This window comes from Somniosus microcephalus, chromosome 7 (assembly GCF_052327205.1).
Source record: "Somniosus microcephalus isolate GS21.2 chromosome 7, FLI_Smic_1.0, whole genome shotgun sequence".
Classification (NCBI taxonomy): domain Eukaryota; kingdom Metazoa; phylum Chordata; class Chondrichthyes; order Squaliformes; family Somniosidae; genus Somniosus; species Somniosus microcephalus.
The window spans coordinates 156,914,827-156,932,710 of record NC_140993.1 but is presented as its reverse complement, the minus strand read 5'-3'; the positions used below and the strand labels follow the sequence as shown (position 1 = coordinate 156,932,710).

General features: G+C 42.7%; 1 protein-coding gene across 11 annotated transcripts in view; it reads left to right on the top strand.

Moving 5' to 3' along the window:
* Positions 1-17,884, top strand: part of ncoa2 (nuclear receptor coactivator 2) — a 375,715-nt gene that overhangs the window by 241,414 nt on the left and 116,417 nt on the right. For all 11 annotated transcript variants that reach the window (XM_085993140.1, XM_085993133.1, XM_085993136.1 and 8 more), the window contains one exon: positions 16,820-16,920. In XM_085993140.1, the coding sequence (XP_085849266.1) occupies positions 16,820-16,920 (101 nt within the window). The remainder of the gene's footprint in view (positions 1-16,819; positions 16,921-17,884) is intronic.

Below are 17,884 nucleotides of genomic sequence, written 5' to 3'. Positions count from 1 at the left end.
GGAACTAGACCAGTTAGCCTGACATCAGTAGTAGGGAAAATGCTAGAATCTGATATTAAGGACATGGTAACAGAGCACTTGGAAAGTAATAATAGGATTGGGCAGTCAACATGGATTTATGAAAGGGAAATAGTGTTTGATAAATCTTAGTTTTTGAGGTTGTAAGTAGCAGGATAGATAAGGGGGAACCAGTGAATGTAGTGTATTTGGATATTTAGATGGCATTCAATAAGGAGTCACACAAGAAGTTATTAAACAAAATTAGGGTTCATGGGATTGGGTGTAATATACAAGCATGGATTAAGGATTGGTTAACGGACAGAAAACAGAGTAGGAATAAACGGATCATTTTCGGGTTGGCAGGCTGTAATTCGTGGGGTACCACAAGGATCAGTGCTTGGGCCTCAGCTACTTGCAATCTATATCAATGAACATAAGAACTAGGAGCAGGAGTAGACCATTTGGCCCTTTGAGCCTGCTCCGCCATTCAATAAGATCATGACTGATCTTCTATCTCATCTCCACTTTCCTGCACTATCCCCACATCCCTTGATTTCCTTAATATTCAAAAATCTATCGATCTCTGTCTTGAATGTACTCAATGACTGAGCCTCCACAGCCCTCTGGGGTAGAGAATTTCTTTAAGTTCCTCACTCTCATTAGCCCCTTGGTTCCCCACTATTTTTGGTATGCTTTTTGCCTTCCACTATGAAGACCAATACAAAATATTTATTTGAAGTCTCTGCCATTTCCGTATTCCCCACTATAATTTTTCCTGTCTCGGGCTCTAAGGGACCAATGCTTACTTTTGCTATCTCTTCCTTTTTACATACTTGTAGAAGCTCTTACAATCTGTTTTTATATTTCTTGCTAGTTTACTCTCCTATTTTCTCCCTTGTTATCAACTGTTTGGTCATCCCTTGCTGGTCTCTAAAGCTTTCCCAATCCTCAGACTTGCTAGTATTCTTCGCAACATTTTAAGCCTCTTTTAATCTAATCCTATCCTTAACTTCTTTAGTTAGCCACAGATGAACCACTTTTCCCGTGGAGTTTTTATTTCTCAATGGAATGTATATTTGTTGAGAATTTTGGAATATTTCTTTAAATGTTTGCAACTGCTTATCTGCTGTCCTATCTTTTAATCTAATTTCCCAACCTACATTAGCCAACTCGCCTTTCATACCTATGTAATTGGTTTTATGTTTAAGACTCTCATTTCAGACTTAGAATTTCACATTGAGTTTGAGAGTAAAATACTTAACATATTTTGATCACTCCTCCCCAGAGGATCCTTTACTATGAGATTACTAATTAACCCTGTCTCATTATACAATACAAGATTTAAAATAGCCTGTTCCCTGGTTGGTTCCACGACGTATTGTTCTAGGAAACTCTCTCGAATGCATTCCATGAACTCGTCCTCCAGACTACCTTTGCCAATTTGATTTGTCCAATCCATGTGCAGATTAAAGTCCCCCACAATTATTGCATTACCTTTGCTACAAGCTCCTATTATTTCTTGATTAATACTCTGTACAAACGGTATAGCTACTGTTTGGGGGCCTATAAACTACGCCAACCAGTGTTTTCTGCCCCTTGTTATTTCTTATCTCTACCCATACTGATTCTACTTCCTGATTTTCCGAGCCAAGATCCTTTCCCATTAATGCCTTGTGTCATCCTTATTATCAAGGCAAACCCCCTTTTCCATTCTGTCTGTCTTTTCGAAATGTCAAGTACCCTGGAATATTTTAGTTCCCAACCTTGGTCACCTTGCAACCACCTCTCTGTAATGGCTATTAGATCAAACCCATTGATCTCTCTTTGTGCCACTAATTCATCTATCTCGTTATGAATGCTTCGTGCATTCAGATAAAGAGCCTTTAATTTTAACTTTTTACCATTATTCCCTGCTTTCATCTTATTTGCTGATGCATTATTACCGTTAAACTCTGTCCCTTCCTGCCGCACTCTGCTTATCTTTACCCAAATTGCTCCATTGACTTGACTTTTCTCTTCAGATTTCTAGATTTCCCCTCAACTGACCCCTCCCCCCACCTCCCCTTTTTTAGTTTTAAACCCTATTTACAGCCCTATTTATTCGATTCGCCTGGACACTTTTCCCAGCCTAGTTTAAGTAGAGCCCATCCCAACAGAACAGCTCCCTCTTTCTCCAGTGCTGGTGCCAGTGCCACACCACTATTTAAGGCACGCATTTAACTCTTTCATCTGCTTGGCCCTAAGCAAATTTGCACATGGTTCAAGTAACAATCCAGAAATTGTTACCTTTGAGGTTCTGTGTCTTAATTTAGACCCTAGCTCCTCAAATTCCCTCAGCAGAAGCTCATTCCTAGTTCTACCTATGTCGTTGGTTCCTATGTGGACCACGATAACTGGATCCTCCCCCTCCCACTCCAAATTCTTCTCCAGCTGCGAGGTATCCTTCACCCTGGCAGCACAGCCTTTGGAACTCCCGGTCGTGGCTGCAGAGAACAGTATCTATCCCCTCGATTGTACTGCCCCTTACCATTACAACATTTCTTTTCACTCCCCCCACTTGAATGGCCTCCTGTACCACAGTGCCATGGTCAGTTTGTCATCCACCCTGCAGACTTTGCCCTCATCTACACCGGCAGCAAGAACCTCATACCTGTTGGACAAGGGCAAAGGCTGAGACTCCTCCAGCACTGCACCTGGGGTCCCCTTACCTGCCTGAGTCGCAGTCACACCCTCCTGTCCCTGATCACTACCTAACCTAAGGGGTGTGACTGCCTCATGGATCAATGTGTCTAGGTAACTCTTCCTCCTCCCTGATGCCCTGCAGTGTCTGCGCCTCTGACTCCAGCTCAACAACTCTGAGCTGAAGTTCCTCGAGATGCAGACACTTATTAAAGACGTCGTCTGGGATCCCAATGCTCGACGCATACTCCCACATGCTGCAGTTACGGCACACCACCTGCACTGCCATCCAAAAATAACTTTGTTTTATTTATTTAATTAATTAGAGTCCATGTATTTAATTAACTTAGCTTATAGTTTAGTTTTTTTAACTAATTACTAGATCTAGTTTAAGTTATAGGTAGATGAAATTAAATATTTACCTGTAACACAAAGCACTACAAGTATTGGAGGCAAAAAGCAGCACCTCCTTCCCCCTCTGCTCCGAATTCCCAACTTTAACACTTTTTTTGTTTAGAAGCACTCCGTTTAGACCACGGAGGGCAGAATGGTGAAAATGAAAACCCTGCAATCATTAGAAATGATGCAACAATTGGGGTCGGAGGGTTATTCTGGTTGGATAAATTAAGATGGCGTTCCTCGTCCATAAGTACCGTGATAGCTAAAGGAAAGGCAGGGAGAGACTTGGTTAAAGAAAAGCTTGATTAATATCATGGCAGCTGTACCTGGCACAGTACAGAGCTTTGTTCTTTCCTTGCTCCCAGTAAGTGTAAACACTGAGGAAAAAGTGCAGCTGTGGTGTTTAATATGCACTGCAGGAAATTTCAGCAGCGCAGTGAAATATAGTGCATTAATGTTGAAAAGATAAACACATTGGGAGAGCGCAGGGTCTTGTGTTTTTCTGGGAGTAGAATGCTTCCTAATGAATATGAATGCTCCAGGTTTCATGGAGCCATATGGCAGTTTTTCTAATTTTAGTTTGATGCAGATGTATAACTGGCTTGTTGGTGGGTTTTTTTCCCCCTGCATGCCGTTTTTTTTGGCTGCCAGGGCTGCTGACCTGCACATTTTTCTTTAGACGGCATTGTACATGCAATGTTGATTTTGCTGCCTTATTGCTGAAAGTCAGATATAGGACGGGTTTATTTTAAGGCAATTATAATGTTGTTGCAGCACCAGTTTGGTTTGCAAAAAATGTTGCACAGCTGGTTAAGGAGGTATGATTCTACCACAGTTAAGCTCATTCTGAAGTTTTGGGTGTAGTGTCATTAAGTACAGACCATTTTGGAGAGATGCACCTAGCTGATGGAGGTGAACTCCACCGGATGTGGACTATAGTAGCATAATGATTATGTTACTGGACTAGTAATCCAGAGGCTTAGACTAATAATCTGGAGTGAGGAATTTAAGTTCAGTTAATTAAATAAATCTGGAATAAAAAGCTAGCATCAGTAATGGTGACCATCAAGCTACCGGATTGTGGTTAAAAATTCAACTGGTTAACTAATGTCCTTCCTTTAGGGAAGGAAACCTGCCATCCTTATCTGGTCGGGCCTATACTTGACTCCAGACCCACAGCAATGTAAGAACATAAGAATTAGGAGTAGGGCATACAGCCCCTCGAACCTGCTCCGCCATTCAATAAGATCATGGTTGATCTTCGACCTCAACTCTACTTTCCTGCCCCATATCCCTTGATTCTCCTAGAGTCCAAAAATCTATCTATCTCAGCCTAGAGAATTCCAAAGATTCACAACCCTCTGAGTGAAGAAATTCCTCCTGATCTCAGTCTTAAGTTGCTGACCCTTAGCCTGAGACTATGCCCCCTAGTTCTAGACTCTCCAGCCAGGGAAAACAACCTCTCAGCATCTACCCTGTCAATCCCCTCAGAATCTTGTATGTTTCAATGAGATCACCTCTCATTATTCTAAACTTCAGACAGTATAGGCCCAATCTACTCAATCTATCTTCATAGGACAACCCTCTCATCCCAGGAATCGATCTAGTGAACCTTCGTTGCACAGCCTCTAAGGCAAGCATGTCCTTCCTCCGATAAGGAGACCAAAACTCTGCACCGTACTCCAGGTGTGGTCTCACCAAAGCTCTGTACAGTTGTAGTAAGACATCCTCATTCTTGTACTCCAACTCCCTGGTAATAAAGGCCAACATGTCAATTGCCTTCCTAATTGCTTGCTGTACCTGCATGCTAACTTTCTGTGTTTCCTGTACAAGGACACCTAAGTCTCTCTGAACACCAACATTTAATAGTTTCACACCATTTAAAAAATATTCTGTTTTTCTAGTCTTCCTACCAAAGTGAATAACCTCACATTTCCCCACACTATACATTATGCCACTTTATTACCCACTCAATTAACCTTTTCTATATCCCTTTGCAGGCTCTTTCTGTCCTCCTCGCAGCTTACTTTTCCACCTAGCTTTGTATCGTCAGCAAACTTGGATACATTGCACTTTGTCCTTTCATCTAAGTCATTAATATAGATTGTAAATTGCTGAGGCCCCAACACTGATCCTTGCGGCACCCCACTAGTTATAGCCTGCCAACAGGAAAATGACCCGTTTATCCCTACTCTGTTTTCTATCCATTATTCAATTCTCTATCCATGCTAATATATTACCCCAACCCAAGCCCTAATCTTGCGTAACGACATTTTATGTGGCACCTTATCGAATGCCTTTCGGAAATCCAAATATACTACATCTACTGATCCCCCCTTTATTTACCCTGCTACTGTAGTTACATCCTCAGAAAAACTCTAATAAATTTGTTAAACATGGTTTCCCTTTCATAAAGTCATGTTGACGGCCTAATTATATTATGATTTTCTAAGTACCCTGTTACCACTTCCTTAATAATGGATTCCAGCATTTTCCCTACTAACTACTGTCAGGCTAACTGGCCTTTAGTTCCCTGCTTTCTCTCTCTCCTTTCTTGAATAGCGGGGTTACATTTGCATGTGGTTTGAAATGGCCCAGCAAACCACTCGGTTGTATCAAAACCGCTACAAAAAACTAAGAGTAAAACCGGACGGACCACCCAGCATCAGCCTAGGCACCGGATTCGGACATGACGATGGCACACCCAGCCCAGTCAACCCTGAAAAGTCCTCCTCACTAACATCTGGGAACTTGTGCCAAAATAGGGAGAGCTGTCAAGCAGTGGCCTGGCAGATTCATAGTCACAGAATTGTACCTTTCAACCAGTGTCCCTGGGTATGTCCTGTCCCACCGGTAGGACAGACACACCAGAGTTAGCGGCACAGTGGCATACATTGGGGAGGGAGTGGCCCTGGGAGTCCTCAACATTCACTCTGGACTACATGCATGCTAAACAGTGGAAGCAGCCTGCTATAGACAGAGCTAAGCGATCCCACAATCAATGGATCAGATCAAAGCTCTGCAGTCCTGCCATATCCAATCGTGAATGGTGGTGGACAATTAAACAACTAACAGGAGGAGGAGGAGGAGACTTCATGAATCTCATCAATGATGGCGGAGTCCAGCATGCGAGTACAAAAGACGAGGCTGAAGAGTTTGGAACCATCTTCAGCCAGAAGTGCCAAGTAGATGATCCATCTCTGCCTCCTCCTGAGGTCCCCACCATCACAGATGCCAGTCTTCAGCCAATTCACTTCACTGCACGTGATATCAAGAAACGGCTGAGCGCTCTGGATACAGCAAAGGCTGTGGGCCCCGACAACATCCTGGCTGTCGTGCTGAAGATGTGCTCCAGAATTAGCCACGCCTCTAGCCAAGCTGTTTCAGTACAGCGACATCATTGGCATCTACCCGACAATGTGGAAAATTGCTCAGGTATGCACTGTCTGCAAAAAGCAGGATAAATCCAATCCGACTAATTACCACCTCATCAGTCTACTCGCAATCATTAGCAAAGTGATGGACGGTGTCATCGACAGTGCTATCAAGCAGCACTTACTCATCAATAACCTGCTCACCGATGCTCATTTTGGGTTCAGCCAGATTCACACGGCTCCAGACCACATTACAGCCTTGCTCCAAACATGGACAAAAGAGCTGAATTCCAGAGGTGAGGTAAGAGTGACTGCTCACGACATCAAGGAGCCCTAGTAAAATTGAAGTCAATGGGAATCAAGGGGGAAGACTCTCCACTGGCTGAAGTCATACCCAGCACAAAGGAAGATGGTTGTGGTTGTTGAAGGCCAACCATCTCAGCCCCAGGACATTGCTGCAGGAGTTCCTCAGGGCAGTGTCCTAGGCCGGACCATCTTCAGCTGCTTCTTCAATGACCTTCCCTCCATCATAAGGTCAGAAGTGGGGATGTTTGCTGATGATTGCAGTGTGTTCAGTTCCATTCGCAACTGCTCAAATAATGAAGCATTCCGTGCCCGCATGCAGCAAGATCTGGGTAGCATTCAGGCTTGGTCTGATAAATGGCAAGTAACATTCGCGTCACACAAGTGCCAGGCAATGACCATCTCCAACAAGAGAGAGTCTAAACTCCTTTCTTTGATATTCAATGGCATTATCATTGTCTAATCCCCCACTATCAATATCCTGGGGATCACCATTGACCAGAAACTTAACTGGACCAGCCAAATAAATACTGTGGCTACAAGAGCAGGTCCGAGGCATCCATGAGGCGCTATGGGGCAGCAGCAGAATTGTATTCAACCACAATCTGTAACCTCATGGCCTGAAATATCCCTCACGCTTCCATTACCATCATGCCAGTGGACCAACCCTGATTCAATAAGGAGTGTAGAAGAGCATGCCAGGAGCAGCACCAGGCGTACCTAAACATGAGGTGCCAACCTGGAGAAGCTGTAACACAGGACCACATACATGCTTAAAAAGCGGAAGCAGCATGCTATCGACAGGGCTAAGTGATCCCATAATCGGCGGATCAGATCAAAGCTCTGCAGTCCTGCCACATCCAGTCGTGAATGGTGGACAATTAAACAACTAACGGGAGGAGGTGGCTCCATGAATATCTCCATCCTCAATGATGGTGGAGTCCAGCACATGAGTGCAAAAGACAAGGCTGAAGCGTTTGCAACCATCTTCAGCCAGAAGTGCCGAGTGGATGATCTATATCGGCCCACTCCCGAGGTCCCAACCATCACAGAAGCCAGTCTTCAGCCAATTCGATTCACGCCACGTGATATCAAGAAACGGCTGAGTGCACTGGATACAGCAAAGACTATGAGCCCCGACTGCATCCTAGCTATCATGCTGAAGACCTGTGCTCCAGAACTAGCCGCGCCTCCAGCCAAGCTGTTCCAGTACAGCTACAACACTGGCATCTATCTGACAATGTGGAAAACTGTCCAGGTATGGCCTGTCCACAAAAGACAGGACAAATCCAACCGGGCCAATTACCGCCCCATCAGTCTACTCTCAATCATCAGTAAAGTGATGGAAGGTGTCATCGACAGTGCTATCAAGCGGCACTTACTCACCAATAACTGGCTCACGGATGCCCAGTTTGGGTTCCGCCAAGACCACTCTGCTCCAGATCTCATTGCAGCCTTGGTCCAAATGTGAACAAAGGAGGTGAGAGTGACTGCCCTTGACATCAAGGCAGCATTTGACAGAGTGTGGCATCAAGGAGGCCGAGTAAAACTGAAGTCAATGGGAATCGGGGGGGAAAACGCACCACTGGCTTGAGTCATACCTAGCACAAAGGAAGATGTTTGTGGTGGTTGAAGGTCAATCATCACAGCCCCAGAACAAAGTGGCAGGAGTTCCTCAGGGCAGTGTCCTAGGCCCAACCATTTTCAGCTGCTTCATCAATGACCTTCCCTCCAACATAAGGTCAGAAATGGGGATGTTCGCTGATGGCTGCACAGTTCAGCGCCATTCACAACTCCTCAGATAATGAAGCAGTCCATGCCCACATGCAACAAGACCTGGTCGATGTTCAGGCTTGGGCTGATAAGTGGCAGGTAACATTCGTGCCACAGACGTGCCAGGCAATGACTATCTCCAACAAGTGAGTGTCTAACCACCTCCCCTTGACATTCAACGGTATTACCATCGCCAAATCCCCCACCATCAACATCCTGGGGGGTCACCATTGATGAGAAATTTAATTGATCCAGCCACATAAATACTGTGGCAACAAGAGCAGGTCAGAGGCTAGGTATTCTGCGGTGAGTGTCTCACCTCCTGACTCCCCAAAGCCTTTCCATCATCTACAAGGCACAAGTCAGGAGTGTGATGGAATACTCTCCACTTGCCTGGATGAGTGCAGCTGCAACAACACTCAAGAAGCTCCACACATCCAGGACAAAGCTTGATTGGCACTCCATCTACCACCTTAAACATTCACTCCCTCCACCACCGGCGTACTGTGGCTGCAGTGTGTACCATCTACAAGATGCACTGCTGCAACTCGCCGAGGCTTCTTCGACAGCACCTCCCAAACCCGCGACCTCTACCACCTAGATGGCCAAGGACAGCAGGCACATGGGAACACCACCACCTCCAAGTCACACACCATCCTGACTTGGAAATATATTGCCGCTCCATCATCGTCGCTGTGTCAAAATCCTTGAACTCCCTAGCTAACAGCACTGTGGGAGTACCTTCACCATACGGACTGCAGCGGTTCAAAATGGCGGCTCACCACCACCTTCTCGAGGGCAGTTAGGGATGGGCAATAAATGCTGGCCTTGCCAGCGACGCCCACACCCTGTGAATGAGTTTTTTTAATTGTGCACGCGGCTGATGGAGGTGAACAGCAGCACCGAGATCTGCAGGGAGGATTGAAATTAGTTACCACAGAGAAAAACTGATTGTGAAAGGTAGGATTTTTTTTCAAAGTGTCTTGTGGCTGATATTAATTGGTCTGAAGAGGATGCTGTAGATTGACTGCCTGAAGGAAATTGTGGTGCAGGACTACTTATCAGACATTATACCACTAATGTTACACTATTGCTGTACAAACTAAAGGTCAGAGGTGTGCAATAGTCAGCCTTTTCGTGTATATATTTATGTGATGCATTATACCAGTGGGAGGTATAGATTGCTAAATGGATTTTTGTCCAGCTGTGTGACTCAGTTGCTTAAATTAATTGGATATGAAATAGGTTTGATTTATTGATGCATGGACTGTCAGTTATTTGTGTATGATCTGTATTTTGAGCATTTGGTTTTTGAGTTTTCTACTTTAGTCCTTTAGAAATGAATGTATTAACATTAGTATTGGCCTTTTTGGCAACACATTTTGGGTTAACAGATGTTTAATATAAAACTATACATTTATGTTTGCAGCAGAGTTAAAAAAAAATCAAGCTCCATGTTAAATAGTTATTTCATGATTTTTGCCATCATATTTATATTTTATGAATTGACAGATCTGCGGGTAACCTTTTAAACTCTTCTGCCAATAACATGCAAATTGCTCGTGATCGCTACTGTATTATTTCTGGCTGAGAGCTGTGCCTGCCATTCCTACTGCCATTCCTACTGGATATAAAATCTGGGTAAAAGACAAGTGAAGCTTTTCTGAGAGTGTAATTGGCTGCATTGTTTAACTGAATTCTATCCAACATGGTCATCTTGTAGGCAGAGCTGCTGCTGCTACTGTTAGTGTAATTATAAACAAAATCTCTTAAGACACTGGCATAATCCCAGTGGAAAGGCACGCTCAGCAGGAAGGAGTGAGCCTCCCTTCTGGCAGGCTGTTGGAAATGAGCACATTGCATCTGCTTAGAGGCAGATTGTACCATGCACTTTGAATGAATCTTGTTTTCACTTCATGCTGCTTCTTAAGAAATTAAAATGCAGAATGGCGCACCCACAGCAGCTGTTCAGAATGAAGTTGGGATATAAGCTAAAGGCAGATATGAAGGACCAGACTGTCTGCCCATTTTTCACCGTTAACATAGAAATGGAGATATTAGGCGTAGTTTTAAATGATGCTCCGTCCAGCATATATTTTGGAAATTACTGCATATCCTTGGCTTGTAATGATCTTTCGGTGTTATTTTTTTCAACTACATTGAGGATGAAATAGTTCATCTTTGTAACTGACTAAAATTAGGCCTAAATGTCTTGCAAAGACTATAACTAAAATTCCAGACACCGATGATCTAACTGATTATTATTTCTTGGACTAAAATAACAATCGGTACCTCACAACTTTTGGAGCATGTGTTAAAATTGAAGCATGCAAATAGTGTATGTTGTCATTCAAGCACCGGTTTATTACATTTAAGACCTTGAGTTAGCTGAGAAATGAAAGAACAAATTACCTTTTATGAAACATTAAAGTTTGAAAAGAAAATCCTGAAAGCATTGGAACTAAAATGTGGAGAGTAAACCTTAAATTTTTCCAAGAACAAAATCAAAACATGACTAAAATTTATAATACACAATACAAATGAGAATAGATATATTGTTCTGTATCTAACAGTAATCAATTTAGAAAATAATCACCCCATCAGTCTGTGCAAGGTTTGAACTTGAACAACAGAAGTGAAAAAATGAGTGGCATTTGCACCTCATAACATCTCAAATGCCCTACATAGGATCAGTTTACTGTGAAGTACAGTGACTATTACGCTGACAACAGAATGGTAATCCATTGTATGTTCTGATCCCTGGATGCTCTGTCATTTTAATTTAAAAAGTGCCATTTTTGTTTGTTTTTCATGTAAGTAATAAAATTGTACCTTTTGTAGTTAGTTTGTGGAACGTTTTTGTTGACAAAGATATTGGCAATGAGGTCTTTGTGGAGTATCTTATTTGTAGTAACTGGTTGTGTCTGCCAACTAGCCTAAATAATATTGATCTATACAAATATACCATACATTTCAAAAGGTAATGGATACTATGCCTAATTATCCTCAACATTCAAGTTTTCTTTTAATCTTTCTCTTTCCATTTGCTTTCATCTGCATTTTTAAATTGTGTGAGGAGGCACTCAATTTTTGTTAATTATTTTTTTCCTTGGTCATGTTGCCCCTCATATTTTCCCAATCTTGTGGGGGAGGCATTCAATATATATCGGTTATTTTTTGGGCTTCATATTATGCATCTGTTCCTCAAATATTGCAGTGATTTAAAATTCATTAACACAAGCTTGGCTTTTCAATAACTTTCAGTATATATATTTTCAACATGTGTTAGAAAGTAAAAGTTGCACTTGAGAATTGATTTGCACTAGGAGCAATATTAACCAGGACTGAAGCAGTCAGTAGGTTCAGGGGCACCTTGAGGATTATGGGCCAAGGTGGCTGAACCAGGAGCCAGGCTGGGCACTGCCTGGTAGTTTTGGTCGTCCCCACTGCAAAGTCAGCAGCTGCTGAGTCCCTAGTGTGGAGCTGCCCTTGCTCATTTCAGGGACTCTCTCCACAACCAATTTAGGGGATACAGTGGCGTAGCTGTTACTGGACTAGTAATCTGCAATCCTAGGTTAATAATCCAGATCGCTGGATTAATAATCCAGAGAACGTAAGTTCAAATCCTACCATGGCAGTTTGAGAATTTGAATTCCGTTCTAAAAATCCGGAAATAAAAAGCTGGTATCAGTAATAGTGACCATCAAGCGGTCAGATTGAAGGACTAATGTCCTTTTTAAAGAAGAAAATCTGAAGTCCTTGCCTGGTCTAGTCAGTGGCTCCAGTCCCACACCTTGATGGTTGACGTTTAACTGCCCTCTGAAGTGAGCTAACAAACAACTCCGTTGTAGCGATCAAAGCAGTCCTGACACCACCACCTAAGGGTGACTAGGGATAGGCAATAATTGCTGGCCCTGCCAGTGACACCCAGGTCCTGAAAATGAATCCAAGGAAGAATAAAAAAATTTGAGGGAACTCCGATCCAGTGGCAGCCAAGAATAGGTCTCCGAGCAGCTGACCGCAAGTGCTGGGAGCGGCAGTGGCTGACAACGGGCCAGATGGCCATGGAAGCAGACAGCAGTCCTCGGGAGAGAAAAGCAATAAATACTAATTACATTAATGTGGACATAATTTATAATTGACACAAAATTGTAGCAAAAAAGTGATGACAAGGACAGGAAGTGTGTACAAACCCAAGATTTTTTAAATAAATATAAGTATGCATATGTGTATATATCTAACTCTCTCTGTGCACTATGAACCCAAGTAAAAGCAAAAGATAGGAAGGAGAAAAACAAAAGTGGCAGTCAGAGAAATCAACGGTTTAAATCAAACGTGGCCACAGTAAATAATAATTCTAATAGGTCTAAGAGCGTTAAAAAAACAAGCCTGAAGGCTTTGTCTTAATACGAGGGGCATTCGTAATAAGGTGGATGAATTGGCTGCGCAAATAGAGGTAAACGAATATGATTTGGTTGGGATTACGGAAACGTGGCTCAAGGATGGCCAAACATCCAGGGGTATTCGATATTCAGGAAAGATAGGCAAAAAGGAAAGGGAGGTGGGGTAGTATTCCTGGTTAAAGAAGGGATTAACACAATTGTAAGGAAGGATATTTGCTCTGATGATGTGGAATCTGTATGGGTAGAATTGAGAAATACCAAGGAGCAGAAAACGTTAGTGGGAGTGGTATATAGACCTCCAAACAGTAAGGCGGAGGTCGGGGATGGCATTAAAAGGGAAATTAAAGAAGCGTGCAATAAGGGCACAGCAGTCATCATGGGTGACTTTAATCTACATATAGATTGGGCTAACCAAATTAGTAACAATACTGTGGAGGAGGAATTCCTGCAGTGTTTACGGGATGGTTTCCTGGACCAATATGTCGAGGAACCAACCAGAGATTAGGCCATCTTAGACTGGGTATTCTGTAATGAGAGAGGATTAATTAGCAATCTTGTTGTACGAGGCCCCTTGGGTCGGAGCGATCATAATATGATCGAATTCTTCATTAAGATGGAGAATGAAGTAGTTGACTCAGAGACTAGGGTCCTGAATTTAAATAAAGGAAACTACGATGGTCTGAAGCGTGAGTTGGGTAGGATTGATTGGGGAATGTCACTCAAAGGGTTGACGGTGGATAGGCAATGGCAAACATTCAAAGAGCGCATGGATGAACTACAGAATTTGTTCATCCCAGTTTGGCATAAAAATAAAACAAAAAAGGTGACTCAACCGTGGCTAACAAGGGAAATTAGGATAGCATAAGATCCAAGGAGGGGGACATAAATTGGCTAGAAAAAGCAATAGTCCTGAGGATTGGGAGCAGTTTAGGATTCAACAAAGGAGGACAAAGGGATTAATTAAGAAGGGGAAAATAGAATATATGAGTAAGCTTGCAGGGAGCATAAAAACTGACTGTAAAAGCTTTTATAGATATGTGAAAAGAATAAGATTGGTGAAGTCAAGCGTAGGTCCCTTGCAGTCAGAATCAGGGGAATTTATAATGGGGAACAAAGAAATGGCAGACCAACTAAATACATATTTTGGTTCTGTCTTCACAAAGGAGGACACAAATAACCTCCCAGAGATGCCGGGGAACATGGGGTCGGATGAAAGGGTGGAACTGAAAGAAATCAGTATTTGTAGGGAAAATGGTGTTAGGGAAATTGATGGGACTGAAGGCCGATAAATCCCCAGGGCCTGATAATCTACATCCTAGGGTACTTAAGGAAGTGGCCCTAGAAATAGTAGATGCATTGCTGATCATCTTCCAACATTCAATGGAATCTGGAACAGTACCCATGGATTGCAGGGTAGCTAATGTTACCCCACTATTCAAAAAAGGTGGTAGAGAGAAAACGGGAAATTACAGACCGGTAAGCCTGACATTGGTAGTGGCGAAAATGCTAGAGTTCATTATAAAAGATATAATAACAGAGCACTTGGAAAACAGTGACAGGATCGGACAAAGTCAACATGGATTCACAAAAGGTAAATCGTGCTTGACTAATCTACTGGAATTTTTTGAGGATGTAACTGGTAAAATAGATAAGGGAGAACCAGTGGATGTGGTGTATCTGGACTTTCAGAAGGCCTTCGATAAGGTCCCGCATAAGAGATTGGCGTGCAAAGTTAAGGCACATGGGATTGGGGGCAAGGTATTGACTTGGATAGAGAACTGGTTGGCAGACAGAAAGCAAAGGGTTGGAATAAACGGGTCTTTTTCCAAATGGCAGGCACTGACTAGTGGGGTACCGCAGGGATCTGTCCTTGGACCCCAGCTATTCACAATATATATAAATGATCTGGACAAGGGAACTAGATGTAATATCTCCAGATTTGCAGATGACGCAAAGCTGGGTGGGCGTGTGTGCTGTGAGGAGAATGTCGAGAAACTCCAGGATGATTTGGACATGTTGGGTGATTGGGCAGAAACATGGCAGATGCAATATAACGTGGATAAATGTGAGGTTATCCACTTTGGTGGCAAAAACAGGAAGGCAGATTATTATTTGAATGGCAATAGATTGGGAGATGGGGAAGTGCAACGAGACCTGGGTGTCCTTGTGCACCAGTCGCTGAAGGTAAGCATGCAGGTGCAGCAGGCAGTTAAGAAGGCAAATGGTATGTTGGCCTTCGTAGCGAGAGGGTTTGAGTACAGGAACAAGGATGTCTTGCTGCAGTTGTACAGGGCCTTGGTGAGACTACATCTTGAATATTGTGTGCAGTTTTGGTCGCCTTATCTGAGGAAGGATGTTCTTGCCATGGAAGGAGTTCAGCGAAGATTCACCAGGCTGATACCTGGGATGGCAGGAATGACGTATGAGGAGAGATTGGGTCGATTGGACTTGTACTCGCTGGAGTTTAGAAGAATGAGAGGTGATCTCATTGAAACTTATGAAATTCTGACAGGACTGGACAGACTGGATGCAGGAAGGATGTTCCCGATGGTCGGGGAGTTCAGAACCAGGGGACACAGTCTAAGGATAAAGGCTGGGCCATTTAGGACAGAAATGAGGAGGAATTTTTTCACCCAGAGAGTGGTGAACCTGTGGAACTCTCTACCACAGAAGGCGGTGGAGGCCAGTTCATTAAATATATTCAAGGAGTTGTTGGATATATTTCTTAAAGGGATCAAGGGGTATGGGGAGAAAGCCGGGACCGGGTACTGAATTTGGATGATCAGCCATGATCGCATTGAATGGCAGAGCAGGCTCGAGGGGCTATGTTTCTATGTTTATTAGTGTGACTGTAACCATGCTGTAAGATTGCCTCAGTACCTGCGGATCGAGCCAGTTTTCCTTTTCACCATTATGTACCAAGGATGGAGCAAAGCCTCTATAGACTCCATTTCAAAGGAATTAGTTTGAGTTAGGAAACCTAAAAGACTGGGCTAGTTGGCTAGCTGCATGTACTGTGGACTAACTGATACGCATTGCTTGGTGAAACATACATGGAGTGATACTAACACTTATTCTGATTTAAAATGCAGCAGTTGGCTGCAGTGTGTCCAGAAGAGATTAATTTTCAGTTTGAGCAAATGGCCAAGAAAGAACTGAAGACTTTGCACCAAAACTGCAGACACCTGATAAATGACAGGTGCAGGTGCTCTCACATCTGTTGTCCTATAATGGCATTCTTGGCTCCATATTTTGGGTTTCCTGTATGATATTGAGACTGAAGGGATAGCCAATCCCTCCCAGGGTCTGAAAGAGTCATGGTTATAGGAAGGACATCAGACATTTATGTAGTTTTGCCCCTTTGGTACGCAATTACATCTGATTTTTTTGACCCTTCCACCTATCCCAATAATGAGCTTTCCTCCAGTAGAGTCTTTGGGAAGGAATCAAAAGTCTCCCAGTGGTTTAAAAGCCCTGCTGCCCAATTAGTCCTGTCTTCTATCGGCACTGAGTATGTAGGGATCAATTGATTTCTTTATTCCTCAGTGAGCTAGAGTTGCAGTAGACTAGATGGATAATCTTTCCATTAGGCAGCTAAATGTAATTAGCAAAGTGAAACGTTAGAACTACATAGTATTGTTTTGTAAGCTAGAAACAGTTTTGAGTTTGGAAGAAAGGACTTAATCTAGAATGCAGCAAAACTTTGTTGAACTATTTATTTTACAGAAGGCAGAATATTCAGTCACTTTATACTGCTTTCATGTTCTTTGCCTTCTGAAAAGTTTTAGATTCCCATTAAAAATCAGCATAAAGCAGCTTCAGGGTTAACTCCGAGCTCTGACAATCCTGCGGATCTCCATGTTGCAATAATTTACTCTTGTTTTGCAGAAAAGGCTGCTGCAAATGAAGATGCTGTGCAGAAGGCTGATGTGTCCTCTACAGGTCAAGGTGTCATTGACAAGGATGCACTCGGACCAATGATGCTTGAGGTCAGTTCAGATCCAAGAACTACAAAATTAGTTTCACTTTTATACTTTAGATGATCTGGCAGTTGAATTTTAAAGGTCCGGAATTTCCACAAAATGGCACATTGGTTACGCCAAAATTAACACTGAAATTTATGCCGATCTTACAACCTGCACCAAAAGAATCTCATTAGCATATAAAAATCAGTGTAACCAATAGGGGGCTTAAGAAAAGTGTGGAACTTACGCCTATTTTCCATTCGTAAATCTCTCCTTATGAAGCCATCAAACCATCCTTTTATACACTTTAGGCACAGCGGTCAAGTGTCTCTGCTTTGGGAGCAATCGGTGATCTGGGGGAAATTGCGCTGGTTTTCAGAAGTGTGTTTTTTTGCTCAAGTCCGAATGTAAAATTTTCCAGCACAATCGGGCAACGTTTTAGAGCGTAATTTTAAAAAAATCCATTAAAAATATTCCTTGATATATTTAAGAATGATAATCTGGTGCAGTTTTATTGATATAGCTGAAATTAATACAGCGACGAACCAGACATAGTAGGGATTCCTGAGACATGGCTACAGGAAAATCAGGACTGGGAATTAAACATATTTAGCAGGGTATAACATATTTAGAAAAGATAGAGAGGGAAAAAGGGGGAGGTGGAGTAGCTGTACTTATTAGGGATAACCTAATGGCAGTAGAAAAAAAGTGACACAGCTATCAGCAAGACAAAAATAGACTTCATATGGATAGAGATAAAAGATAATAAAGGATCAATCACACTAATAGGCGTAGTCTACAGACCACCTAATAGTGGAAGGGAGGTGGGGAAGAAATATGCAGACAAATGAGGGAAATGAGTAAAAAACATAGAATGATAATCATGGGGGAATTCAACTACAGTACCCCAATATTAATTGGACAGAAGAGGTAGGTAAAGGGGATAAGGGAATGGAGTTGCTACAATGTGTACAGAACTCCTTTCTAA